This window comes from Cavia porcellus, unplaced genomic scaffold, assembly GCF_034190915.1.
Source record: "Cavia porcellus strain 051 isolate PalLab524CR breed Dunkin Hartley unplaced genomic scaffold, mCavPor4.1 scaffold_20, whole genome shotgun sequence".
Taxonomy (NCBI): Eukaryota; Metazoa; Chordata; class Mammalia; order Rodentia; family Caviidae; genus Cavia; species Cavia porcellus.
Window position 1 is genome coordinate 947,199 of NW_026947503.1, and position 14,303 is coordinate 961,501.

The following is a 14,303-nucleotide window of genomic DNA, read 5'->3' on the forward strand; positions in this document are numbered from 1 at the left end:
TGTGTTTTTCATCTGTCAGCAGCTGAGGACTAATTCAGCAGCTTGAGCATTCTCAGGTAGTGTCAGGGATGGGCATAGGCACTGTCTTTAAGTCTTGCAGTAGAAGTCAATAACCTTAACACTTTTTAAAATGAAGGCGCTTTCTTGATTTGGGAAGAACCTTTATCAAAGGGTGCTCTAGCCCCGGGCCATTCTGAGTCTCATTCAATGGTGTGATCATGTAATGAGCTTGCTGCAGAAATGTTTGGACCAGAGGTTGTGTTCTGTCAACCCTAGTGACAGAACACTTGTTGTACAAGTCTCAGGGTTGAGAACAGACCAGTCTCTGCCTTGCTTACCTGTCCATTGGGTGTCACATTGAGCGGAACCTCATAGACTGGACGTTAGTAAGGATGAAGAGGGGGAAGGCTGCTGAAAATGAGAGGCAAAGATGCCAGCACATTGCTGACCATCCAGAATTTACAGCCGTTCCTCCTCAGCCTTTCCTCTGCTGTTCCCCTGGCTTTTGCTGTGCCTACCACAGTAACATGGAGTCTTGGTGGTCATTATCAGGGTCAGTACCATGGTACAGTTTCAGATTTGGACTTGGATGTGGCCTCAGTAGTTGCTTATTTTATCTTTGCGAATGGTAGGTGTTCCAGGTTTCCCATGGAATCCCCTTGAGAAACAGGCATGGTAGTTTTGAACAGGGATGTGCTTGGGCCTGGCCCTGCAGCTCAGTTCCTTCTGGGGTGGGGTTTCATCACCAGCATGTCAAGTCTGGAATCTCTGGGCCGCCTCTGGCCTAGCCAGGCCCTGTCTCCTATACTTACTATGGGCAAGATAAAGAAAGTGGTTGTCAAGGTCATGATTGTGGGCCTTGAAAACCAAGAGTGGCATCCCTGTGTGATGGGTCCTGCTGTTTACGTTAAAATCTGTGGATGTCCTTACCCCTGAAGGGTAAAGGAAAAGCTGGAACTGGCCTGTGCAGGTTTTGGGCTTGTGAAAATTGACAGCACATGAGCCATACATAAGTTTTTTCTTTTTACTGTACTGCAGATTGAACCCAGGGCCTTCACACTGAGCCTGACATCCTCTCTTTATTTTTAATTTCCTTTTGAAATGGGGTCTAACTTGTCCAGCTTGGGCTTGAACTTGTGATCTTCCCTCAGCCTGCTAGAATGTTGTCATTACAGGCGTGTATCACCACGTGGAATATTAAAGTTTGTAGCAGCATTTAAAAAGTGGGTATAGTGGTATATGCTTGTATTATCTCAGCTACATAGGATTGCAAATTCAGGACCAGCTGGGGAAACTTACGAAGCCCCATCTCAAAAAAAGAGTAAAGTGGAAAACAGGCAAAGTTAGCATTTATGCTTTTTATTGAAATGTCATTTCAAGATGTCATCATCCTAGACCCTGTTGGCAGGAGATCTCTTTCCAGTTTGTCAGCAAAGTCAGGTGGGTGCTCTTTGCCAAGAGGAGCCTTACTCAGATGCTTGGTGCCATGTGCTGTCTAAACCCCAGGACCCTGCTCTTATCAAAACTTCCTGAATGAGTCTTGGGTTTTGGAAGTATAGAACACATTTATGTTATTCCTGTTCATTGAAACTTCCCTGATGTCATTTGGACTTGGGGCTGGCAGTGTGTCTGTGTGAGAAGCTGGCTTTGCTCTTGCTTAGTTCTTGTTCCCTGACTGAGGCCATCTTTTGGTTCTGCTGGGATCTGTGCTTTGCAGAGAGCCTCTCTTTTCTTGTCCTGCATTCTGTCTACCCAAGAGGCCTAGAAGTGTTACATGACTTATCTCTTCTTGGTTGGTTTAAAAATACAAAAAGAGGGCAGTGAGCCCTCTTCCACTGTTGCTGTACCCAGAATGGGATCCAGGCATTGCGGGGACCGTGCAAGTGCACATCTGGTAATGGCCCATTTGGTGATGCTCAGTGCCCCTCACACCCTGTACACACAGGCGTTGTCATTGTCCCCACAGAGTGAACCTGAGCTACTCCTGGTAGGTGTTAGGTCCTGTGACTCATCTCCAGTGGGAATGTGAGGAGCTGTTCCACAGAGCAGCCTCACAGTAGGGAGCTTGCTCAGTGTGACCCCTGGGAATGGGCCCAGTGATTGAGGTTTTGTTACAGCTTTCATGATTGCACCCTCAGTTTCATGTGCCAAGATGAGGGTCCCCATTGGCCAGCTATGTCCCCAATATCTTGAGTTCCCAGAATCCAGGTGTGGTTGCAGCAGTGCCACCAAGGACATGAGTCACCACACCAGCCACGGGAGAGGCTGTGCTGTGGGTCTGCAGTAGGGCACTGAATAGTTCGGGGATGTAGAGAGGAACGTGTTTTCCTAGGAAGTGACCCTAACTTGCCAGTGGAGCTGAGGATCATTTTTTGTGTTGTTGCCACATTGTCATTAGATCTTGCTGTCACTCCTGACCTGACTCCATGTCCCACAACAGCCTGGCTCCTAATTGGCCCACCTTAAGCTGTGAATTGCCTCGTCCTGGTCACCTCTAGCATTTAGCCACTTTTCCACCTCAGTTCTGAGCACCTGTAAGGTAGGAGCTTGGGGACCATCCAGGCTCTGGTAGCCCCCCAAGCTGCTGCTGACTTGAGACAGGGCTGTCACATGAGCAGGGCCCCTGGCCTCTATCAGAGATGCACAGTCCTCTGTTAGGACACGCTTCTCAAAGGTGGTTCTGCCTTCTGGTGATGAGGGAGGCAAGGCTGTAACACCCTGGCACAGCCTGGATTAGAGATCCCATCCATTCCTGTGTTAGACACAGGAGCTTGCTCTCCTTTTTCCAGGAGCTGTTACTGTCCTGAATACTACAAAGCTACCTCAAGGCATGGGGCTGAGGAGAGTGCTGATTTTAGTAAGGGAACCGGAGGGACTGCCTGCACTGGCACACACTAGCCACATGAGGGTGCTGTTGTGCTGCTGCAGGACTCCTCTGTGATTCACCCAAGTTGGAGCTGATTTTGTCCTGTCATTAAGGGGGTTTCCCTCCTACACTTCTTCACTTCCTAGAGGAGGGGCTGGCAGGAACTAGCCTGTGAGGGTCAGCAGATTCTTCCTTAATGTATTTCTCCTCCTGATGGCTAAGAGGCCTAGAGTCTCTGTCATTCAACCCCTTGGGACAGAATGTCATACCAAGAATGACATCATTAATAGATCCGAAATGACTGCTAGTTGCTTTTCTAGTCATATCATTATGTGGAGGACCACAGAGCTGAGGTCTGTATAAATGCCCCTGCAGTGGCTGGACCAGACACACCTGCCCTCCCAAGCCCTTTTGGCTCCTGAAGAACCCTGTGCAGAGACACAGAGGTTCCCCTGAACTCCTCACATCCAGGAAGTGTTGCAGAACAGTAGAGATGGGGAATAAGATTAGCATGATGGAATCCTGTGTCCACCCCTGTAGCTGTTCTTCTCTGGCAGAAAGGCCTTGACATTGAGCAGGTAGCCTGCCGCGAGCACGTGGACACCACGGGTGCCTCCACAACTGCTCAGGGTTGCACTTTGGAGCAGTGACCAGCTGCCTTTTTTTCTTTGAACAGTGATGGTCATAATTTGAGAGTGAGTGAGTAACTGCACTGAGATTGGGAATGGGTTCCATCTTTTTTAACTGTACCTATGTGGAGGTATAGTTTAACTATAACAGAATGCCCCCTTTAGGGGGAGAACGAATACTCTTTTAGAACATTGAGGGGTATATTTGACAGGATCAGGGATTTGGGAATGCTGCGGGTGGGAGGAGATGGAGATGCTCAGTGTCCACCATGTTGGCATATATTTCTGATGTGTGTCTGTGTTGCTGCTGTCTGGAACCTGATCACTCTGATTAGGGTCAGTATCCCTTTGTGGGAGAGGGGCCTCAAAGTCAGTAAGGTGGGGACCTAAGAAGAGACAGCTGAAAATTTGTTGTTTTTTTCTTTTAATTTTAAAGGGGGTAAAATTAAACAGAACAAAACAGATCATAAGGAAATAATTTTAAGAAACAACAGATTTCAAAGCAAGACCACGGGAGATCTTCACTGTCTATCATACTGTCTCTTGTTTGCTTCCAAATAGTTGTCCCCATCTTCACATGTTCACATGTTCAGCATACGTTCTAAACATTATAGTACTAAACTAATCAGAACACGATGATGAAGGCTTTTTAGGTCTTCAAGACCAGACATTAGGGAAGTCAACAATGGCGGCTGTAGTGTCTCTCGTTCTCTTTGAAGTAGCTGTCCATATCTTTACATATGCTGAAATTAAACATAAGAGACTAGACTAATATCATGCTGAACAGTGAATAATAGTATTGCTAGATTTTCTATCATAATGCTACAGAATTAGCACTGGATATCTTAGTGTCTCTTCTTGTTCAGAGTATCTGTTCATTACATTGTCCATTATATAATCTGTTCCAGTAAACTGTTTAGAAATTTTCCGCATGTGTGAATCTCTACATGTATACCTATCCTTTCTGTATTATAGGGAAGAACAGCTCAAAACAAGACAACAAAACAAATTCCTAGAAGAACATGAAACGAAAAAGACATATAAAACCACAATATTAGGTGATCTACAGTAGTTACTATGCTCTCGTTATTTTCAATAGGATTGTCTGCATCATCAGACATAATATAATTGAACATAGCATTACATAGCAATTTTAATAAAAACACAACATTGGAGACATTGTAGGACTTCAAAAGCAGTTAATAATCAAACCAGAATGGGTATCTTGTCATCTTCAGAGAGTTGTCTCTACTCTTAGACTTGATACTATCAAGCATACCAAATTCGAATAAAATCAGTCAAGGTAAAACAGCCGTCTAACAAACCAGATTCAAGTAAAATCAGTCATAGTAAGACAATGTAAGTAATACAGGGCTTCAGTGTAAGTTAATAGGGAATTAAGGATATTTACCATAGTATATCCTGCTATTTTAGGGATAGCTGTCTGTGCCCTCAAAATGAGTAGACAGACTGGAACAAAATAAAATCAAACTAAACAGAGCAATAAGATTAATGTGGCTTTTAAATCCTGATACTCTATTAACAATGACTTCTGCCTTCCATTTTTAGACAATTCCTCCCTTTTCCCTTTCTCAGGGTGCTTTGTATATTTTGGGTCCCACTAACCCTTTATCAATCTAAGTGTTGCTGAACCTTTTTACCCCTGATCTTGATCTTGAGCTGTACTCCTTTACTTACTAAAGTCTCAAGGTTTTCCTTCCTTATAGCTGAGTAGTTCTCCACTGCACAAAAGTGTCATGACTTTCCAACCTATCTGCAGCTGCTGGACGAGTTGTCCCTATTTCTCTCTGGTTCCCTGTCACATAGAGCATTGTTTTCTCATCTTTGACTTTCCATTTATGAACCCTCTTTCAGGTTTCCTATTCAGAGCACTCCTATTCAATGGATCCTGTCTCCTGACCTACTCTGCCTGTGTTTCATTTTGTTAGTGTATCAAGTCTATCTATATTAGAGATTATAGCCCACCTTCTCTGCTATTCTATTTTTCTGTTACTATTTGTCCACTTTTCTCCTTCATTCCACTGTCTGCCCCATTCATTGAGGCTCTCTGCCACTGTTGCTGGAATCCTGATATTTTTTTCTATCTCTCTTTGAATGTCCTGCAGTGTTTTTTGTTGGGTTGGATTGGTGGCCATGAACTCCCACAGTTCCTCCTTGTCTTGGAAACATCTTGTTTCTCCATTAATTTTGAGAGAGAGTTTTTCAGGGTACATCAATCTGGGTTGGAGGTTATTTTCTTTCAGGGCTTGGATTACTTTACTCCAGGCTCTTCTTGATTTGATAGTTTGTGTTGAGAAGTCTGTCATTATTTTGATGGATTTTCCTTTATAGATAATCTCCTTCTTTTCTCTGACCACTTTTTTTTTTTGTCTTTTTCATTTTTATGGGTACCAGGGATCGAACTCATGACTGCCTGCTTGCAAGGCAGACACTTATGCCGCTGAGCTAAATCCCCAGCCCCTCTCTGACCACTTTTAATATTCTGTTCTTGTGGCGAATTTCTGGAATCTTGATTATATGTTTGAGTGTAGATCTGTTTTGGTTGTAGTTGGTTGGTATTGTGGGTTAAGAACTGGTGGTCAACTTAACGCCAGTTGGATTACATCAGCATGGCATTGAGTGAAGATGATCCACCTGAGGAAAGTTGCCAGGATAAATAGGTGAAGAAGGGAAGTGTTGAGAGTTGAGTCATTAAGGAGGTGTCTCAGTTACTTTATGCTCGTCGCTGAGACAAAATACCTGATGCCCAAGTTGGGAAAGGAAAGGTTTATTTCTTACAGTTTTTGGAGGTTTCAGTCCACACTCAGTTGGCTCCAAGGCAGGTGGGCATGGGTGGACTGCAGCTCATGGCAGCGGTCGACAGCAAGCTCAGACCAGCAAAGAGAAAGACACACCTTCTTCCTGCCATTACATCACATCCTGGCTCCACCCCTATGTGGGTGGAGCACTGACACCATCAATCCAAGCACTATACAATGAACCATCACAAATGAACAATGCAAACTCATGAGGCCTGGGGGACACATACATAAACCATGACAGGAGGCATTGTGGGTTCACTATGAGTTGCTGTCTGAGCTGTTGGTTCTGGAGAAGCTTTGGTCTTCACATCGAGCATTGCTTCCTGGCTCTGGAGGGGAAGACATGTGCTGCTTGGTCTCAAGGATGAACTTGTCATGCTGCTTCCTGGCAGGTACTCAACTGTGCTTGTCGTCGGAGGAGCTCGGGGCCTCCATGTGGCTGAGGATGGCTGAGGTACCTTTCAGGACAGCCCTGGTCTTTGTTGTGAGTGTGACTTCTTGGCTCCAGCATAGAACCCTCATCCCACTAGCACAGCTCCTTCATCCTGCTGGCATAGACTTTCTGGCTTCCACCGCTGACTCTTGGGTCTTCCTGCCATGGTTCCATAAAAGAGACTGGCGTGAGTCCTTCTTGTGGGCTCTGGACCTCTAGTTGGACTCGTGGGAGGCATTGTCCTGAGCTCTGGGTTTTTATCTAGACTCATGTGAGACCATGTGCTGTGGGGTTTAGGCTCTTGACTAAATAATCTATGTCTTTGGTGTTGTGGATAGATTTCCTGCATTTTCCTGTTAACTCCCGGTGACTATTATAAAAATATTATGAACTCCATGTCCTAACCCTGGTTGTTCTCTGTGTACAACCCCTGACTACAACAGTTGGAGTTCTGTATGCCTCATTTATCTGGATATCATTTCTTTTTCCTATGCTTGGGAAGTTTTCCTTAATTGTTTCTGTGAATAGCCTTTGTAATTCATTTGGGGTTACTCCTGCTTCTTCGCTCACGTTTTTTATTCTTAAGTTATAGATCCTCTTGTCATCTTCTAGTCTTTGTATTGTTACTTCCTGGTTCTTTGTTATTTTTAAGAGATCTTTTCTTTCATGATCACACGTTGCAAATCTGTCTTCAAGTTTTGAAAGGCTAACTTTATTTTCTATCAAGGCATTTTGCCAGCTTTCAATGGAGTTTTTAATTTCCTGGTAATCTCTTTGGATCTGTCTCATGTTTTCTAGATTTTGTATATATTCTTCATCAAAAGTAGTTTTTCTTTTTCTGGGTTCCTCCATTCTTCCATCCTTGTCTTCTTGAGAGGGGCCTAGCATTTCTTTAATCTTTTTATATCTTGCCTCACTTGGATTAGAATTTCAGTTTTAAGTTCGTCTGTGAGGTCATGAAGGTGTTTCTTTATGTCTGCTGATGTTGTGGCCAATATTGCATGATTGCTGCCCTGGATCTCTTCTGTATTTACTGCTCCTGGACTTATTTTCCCAGGGTCAGCAGCTGGAGGCTTTTTCTTATTTCTTTCTCTTGTCATGTTTCTGGTTTCTTTCAGACAGGTGTATGGTGGAGGTCTCATATTGTTTACGGCTTTTCTGAAGCGTGCTGGCTGGGATTTTGCTGCCTTCTCCAGGTGCTGTTATCTGAGGTGCACGCAGGCACTGTGGGCTGGCCCCTCTTCGCTGAGCCACTCAACCTGTGAGTGTCTTCAGCACGTTAGTCTGTGCTGTGGTGATGTCACAGGTTCGGGACAGTTCAGTCCCTGGCTATTGGGTCCCGACCAGGGCATGACTCAGCCCAAGCAGATCCCACCAGTCCTCTTTCTGCCAGGGGCAGCTGACTGACGCCACTGCGGCTCTGGGTTCAGGCCTGTTCTGCCCAACTCCAGTATGTCCTCCAGCCGGCCCCATCCGCTACGGGACCCAGTTTCCAGCACTCACTGTGAATTAATGCAGCTTTCCACCTTGGCTCCAGTCTACGCTGTGCTGCGTCCTCCTCCAAGGGCCCCGGACTCACCAACTCTGGATTTCAGAGGCTGCGATTTCAGTACGACCGTGAATTGTCTGACTCCACAGTGCGCCCAGCACAGCCCGGGACTGGTCCCAATGAGCGCATCTGGTTCCAGCCTTTCATCCATGTTTTTCCTTCCTTTCTTTCTTTTTCCTCAGTTTCTTCCTGGATCATGAGAATCCCTCTCCTTTCGTTTGGTCCTCTCCATGTTGTTAAATTCTGGCGTCTGAGTTATTTTTCTTAGAGAGGTTCTCTACTCAGCTACCTATCAAGCCTCCATCTTCAGAACTCATTGGAAATTTGTTTTAAAATTGCCTGTGACTTTACTTGGATCTGGTTCCTCTCTTTATTTAGCACGGGCTTGGGGGCAGCTCCCTGAACTCTGTCTCTTGTGAATATGGAGAGTGTGTGCTTTTCTTGATACTGCTCCTGCTGAGCATCATTACATATGCCTCTCTTTCATGGAGAAATATCCAAACTCTTTGCCCAACTTTTTTTTTTTTTTTTTGAACTGGAAGTTGAACTCAGGACTTTGCCAGGCAGGTGCCCTACCACTGAGCATCGCCCATTTTTTAATTGGGTTATCTTTCTTGTTGCAAATCAAGACTCAAAAACATAATTTGCTCAACTCTCAGAGGTTTAATTGATACGTATTTTGTAGGTTGTTGAGACTTAGGTATTTTTCCAGAGCTGCTTTTGGCCTTTTCATCAGCAGGAGCAAATCCAGGACACTGGGTACAACCTTTATCGCCCCTTCCAGGCTTGCTCTCTGCCTGTTGGACAGCTGACCACTCAGGAGGCATCCATTGGCCAGGTCCATGTGACTCCACTGAGGGGGCTCCCTCCCTCTCTCCATGTGTGGGTCCCTGGTCATGAGCACAGGATGTGCGGCTGAGAGGCTGGCAAAGCCATGTTGGAGCTCAGCATGGTTCCATGGTTCCAGGAATGCAGGGTGTGCCAGAGGCTTTGCATAAACACTGACTGTAGCCCAGCACAGTATACAGGCCTCCAGGGCTGTGTGCCAATGACACATACCTATTATCCTCAGTTCTCCTTGCAGGATCGTGGCCCCATTGTAGGTTTGAACTTCTCTGATTTTCAACATTAAGTTGGTAGGGGCCCAGGTGGGACGGGAACAGCAGCTCTCGCAAGGCATGTCCTGACGGTGGCATTCCACCCAGGCCTAGGCTGCAGTGCTGACGGAGTGACTTCAGGAGGCATCGGTTCCTTCGAAGCCTCTGAGCCTGGAGAGTGGAGTATATAGTAGACTTCAGGTGGACCAGTATGTGATGTGCACAAAATGCTGTGTGTTCATTTGTCAGAGTGTCATTTAATTCACTAATTTGTGTGAGAGCTTAGGAATGTGGTTCCCACAGAATACATTATGAAGCAAGCAATGCAGTTCTGATGTCCACTGGGTCCCCTGAGGCCAGGTGCACAGAATACAGAGCTCCAGTTCTGACCAAGAATTGGACTCCATGAGCCACAGTACATGCAGTCCTTCCTAAAAGTGAAGTTAAGAGAGTTAGCAACATTTATGTTGATAACTGCAAAAGGCTCCATCAGAAGGAAGTACCTGGATCCGGAGCACATGCAGCTTGCCTCTTCCCATAGTGTCCTCGCCTGCCGATAGCTCGCCATCTTACTATGACTTCACGTCTTGCACAAACCATAGCCTCTTACCTCCCCTCACCTTGACCTTAATTCCCTCCACTGACCTTGACACTCTTCAGCTGACCTTGTCCTGTCTCTTGGTTCATGCTTTCTTGCTGTGTTAGATTTATTTGCTGTGACAAAATACCCGAGGAAAACAGCTGACCTTGTCCTGTCTCTTGGTTCATGCTTTCTTGCTGTGTTAGATTTATTTGCTGTGACAAAATACCCGAGGAAAACAACTTACAGGAGGAAAAGATTTACTTCCTTCATGCTTTCAAAGGTTTCAGTCCATGGTCTCCTGACTGTAATGCCGCACCATGACATGGGCATGGTAGATAAAAGCTGCTCACCTTGTGGCAGCCAGGAAATAGAGTGAGGGAAAAGGCCAGAAAGGGGCAGGGGACAAAAGCACACCCTTCAGACAGCAGTGACCTGCTTCATCCAGTTAGGCCCCATTCCCCAGGAGGCCCATTGAACTGGTAAAACTTGGCAGTGGGTTAATCTGGATCACTCGTGAAGTTAGAGCCTTCACGGTCCAGTGACTTCCCAAAGCACTTCAGCCGGTAGTGACGTCTTCACACAGCGAGCCTTCTGGGGATATCCTGGGTCCCCCCAATACCAACTGATCTCTTGGTTCCCCTCGCTGCTCATGCTCATGTGACCTGTCCACGCGTCACCCTCATCTGTCTCTGCTTGAACCTCCACCTGCTCACCCAAGCTGAGGCAGCTCTCTTCCTCTGTCCCTAGACTTTGATCTGCACCACTTCTGGCACTGGAGCAGCTTCACTGACTATGTGCAGTGTGTCCTGGCCTTCACCGGTGTGGCGGGCTATGTCACCTACCTGTCCATCGACTCGGCCGTGTTTGTGGAGATGCTGGGCTTTCTGGCTGTGCTGACCGAGGCCATGCTGGGTGTGCCGCAGCTGTACCGAAACTACCGCCACCGCTCCACCGAAGGCATGAGGTAAGGAGTGCTGCTACAGAGGCTCCCATGGCACTGGGACACTGTCCGGGAACTGCAGGTACAGGGAAATCAAACTGTTGGGCACACTGGTCCTTTGGCGTCTTGTCTGAGTAATGTGTTCATGTGGATGGGTTGGGGCAGTCCTCTGCTGAACTGATGATGTCCTTTTAGGAACACTGTGGTTGAGACTTTGAGGAGCAAAGTGCTGGGATGGCTGGATGTGGCAGTCACCTACAAGACCAAGGACAGTGCAGGTCTGGTGATCCTTCCATGGGTACAGCCCCTGTGGCACTGCCCCATGGGACCAGCTTGACCTCCCGCTGCTGACACGTTGGGTGAAGTGGCTGCAGTGCAGTCAGGACCTCCCACTGCTGACATGTTGGGCAAAAGCACTGCCTGTACTAGGTAGGGAATAAGCTCCACAGATGGTACCGGTGTATCGCCAGTGCCACTTCACTGGAGATACTGGAGGAAAACAGTTTTGCTAAAAACTGATCAACTATTGAGGAAGTAGACCAGCCTGTTACTTAACTTGGTACCCTAGTTCTCCTTGTAAATTTGTGTGGGGTTCCCGGGGTGCCCCATGCTGGGGGACTCCACAGTAGGCTTAGTGTCCTTGGCCTTATACTCATTTAGGGAAGTATGGCAGCCACGTGGTGAGGGTTCAAGGCTCGATCCAACAGTTGGACTTCCGCCCCTTCCCTCCAGTGAGGGTCTCACAGAATGATCTCTTTTGTGAGGAGCCGGCAGGATGGCCTGGGGTATACTCTGCCCACTGAAACCCATTCACGGCCCTTTCCCTGGGCCAGTGTTCTGACTCCCTGGAGGACTGGACACTGTGTGGTTTGCACAGGGGCTACCTTTGTCCAGCAGAGAATGTGGGAGTCCTCCCATGGGACAAAGTCCTCCCATGTCATGCATGACAAGCAGGACATGCACTCAGGCTCAGGTATTAGGTCCGTCCTGCCAGTGCATGTGAACACTCCAGAGACTTGGTGGGAGAGAAGCAAGCTCTTAGATTGTGGTCTAGGGGTCTAGTTTCAGTGTGAGTGTTGGAGGGACACACATGTTCAGACTGGGGCAGGGCTCAAGTAAACTCCTGGATGTGGGCCCTGGAGCTTGGATGTGAGAGGGGGTCCTCCACCTGATACGGAAACCCTAAGACCACAGCTGCAGCTGCTTACTGCTGTTTGTACCTCGGCTCTTGTTTGGGTTTTAGCGTCACCCTTGGGCAAGTTCTGGAAGCCTGGCAACGTTTCTTCCACATGTGAGATGTGTTTCACAACTCCAGCATTAGATGACACCCTTTTAGGTTCTCTGTTTCCAGCTGAGGGCTGAGGCACAGTGGAGAGGGCAGCATGGAGCTAGGAAAGATGGGTGTGCAGAGGCCTGGAGCTGCCTGCTGGGCAAGCTTCTTGGGGAAGGCACCCGACTGCGCTTGCCTACTCCCTCTGCTGCAAGGCTGAGCTGGTGCTGTGGTCCTTCTGTCATCCCCAGAAAGCTCTTTCTTGCTGAGTTGTCTCCTAGGCTTTGAGTGGGGTCCACACATCTGTCCTGCTGTACTCAGGTGCTGCCCCTGCCCCATTCCAGATTCTGCTTAAGCTCAGGCGTATGCTGTCCATGTTTCTCCTGGATACTCGTTGGACTGTCCAGCAGAAAGCATGGCTGGGACTTCTCAGCTTCCTGTGTATCCTTATTTTCTCCAGTTGGAGCACTGTAGTACCCAGAGATCTGGTGGGTCAGTACTTCATTCCTTTAATGGCCAAATAGGGCTTCATGTGAGTGTACCAGGTTATGTTCATCTGTTCTTCAGCTGGACATTTGGGTGGTTCAGCACCTTTCAGGCTCCCCTGAACATTAATGTGCATGTTTTTATATGGATGTCTGTTTTCTTTTCTCTTGGGCAAATGTCTGGGCATGGAGTGGCTGGCCCATGTGGTTACTCGCGTTTGAGGTGCCGTGAGCTGTTTTCCATGGTGGCTGTACCATCAGCTGTGTGTGTGAGGACCTCATTTCCCATATGCCCTTCCAGCCATCCATGTGGGTATATAGTAGGGTTTCATTGCTGGTTCTGTTTGTTTTACTCTACTGGTGTTTGAGGCCAGGGCCTCACTTACCACTGGGCTGCGTCCTTAGACCGTTTTATTTTTATTTTTTACTTGGAGATAAATATGCACAGTTGCCCAAACTGTTCTCAGACCTGCAGTCCTTTTGCCTCTGCCTCCCAAATGACTGGGATTACAGCATCACTGTGCCTGGCTCATTACAGTTTTGATTTGCATTTTCCTGCTGACTTTTGACTATGCAGTTGTGCATTTTTTTTTTTTTTTGTCTTTTTGAGAAAAGTTGTTTTTATGTAGTTCAGGCTGGCCTTGAATTCACTTTGTAGCCCAGACTGGCCTGAATCTTGTAGTGATCCTCCTGCCTCTAACCTCCTGAGTGCTGGGATTACATGCATGCACCACCATGTGCAGCAAGTATCTTTTCATGTGCTTATTGCCCCCTGTTGTATTTTCTTTGGAGGAATGTCTGTTCAGGCTCTCTGTCCATTTTTAAATTGGCTATTTCTGTGTGTGTGTGTGTGTGTTTTTTTTTTTTTAATGGGTTGCAGCAGTTTTTCAAAAGTATTTCCTGGATATTAAAATGTCTCAGATACCTGATTTACAAATACTTTACCCCATTCTGTGGTTATCTTCTTCATTTGTTGCTGGTGTCCTTCACAGCACAATATTTTAACTTTGATGAGCACAGTGTGTCTGTTTTTCTTATGCATTTGCTTTTGGTGTGTCACCAAAGAGAGCTCTGTGTAACCCAGGGTCATAGACAATGCTTAGAGGTCTACTTTGGGTAGATTTTCATTGTGGAGGGGCCCTTGTGGTGGACTAGCTTGCCATGCCCCTTGTCAGGGCTGGGGATGGAATAGGTCAGCATGGCTGTGTGGGCTGTGTGGCCCAGGGCCAGGATGGGGTGAGATGTATTTTAGGAACAGTGACTTAACATTCCAGTTCGGGGGGAAGACTGCTAGAGCCAAGGTAATGAGGTAATGAGAAACCAGATTCAAATAGTGGGAGTGGGTGTGCCAGAACAAGAGGCACTGAAGAGGGCGGGAGCGCAGTTGGGGCCTGAAGAAAGAGCTGACACTGTTCCCCAGGCTACCAGTTCCCAGAGTGCGCTGAAAGTGGAAACCCTGCCCCAACCTGTGCTGGCTCCACCTACCAAATTCTCTGCCCCAAGGGCAGGCTCCTGGGCTATAGGTACATCCTCAACTAGAACTGGCAGTTTCTCCTGTCCAGGATAGGGAAACTTGAAGGAGGACAGCTCACAACTAATTGGCCAGGGCCAGGCTCAGGGTGCTTAGGA

General features: G+C 47.1%; 1 protein-coding gene across 2 annotated transcripts in view; it reads left to right on the forward strand.

The window, feature by feature from the left end:
- Positions 1-14,303, forward strand: part of Slc66a2 (solute carrier family 66 member 2) — a 36,627-nt gene that overhangs the window by 19,996 nt on the left and 2,328 nt on the right. For both annotated transcript variants that reach the window (XM_003463317.5, XM_003463316.5), the window contains one exon: positions 10,727-10,943. In XM_003463317.5, the coding sequence (XP_003463365.1) occupies positions 10,727-10,943 (217 nt within the window). The remainder of the gene's footprint in view (positions 1-10,726; positions 10,944-14,303) is intronic.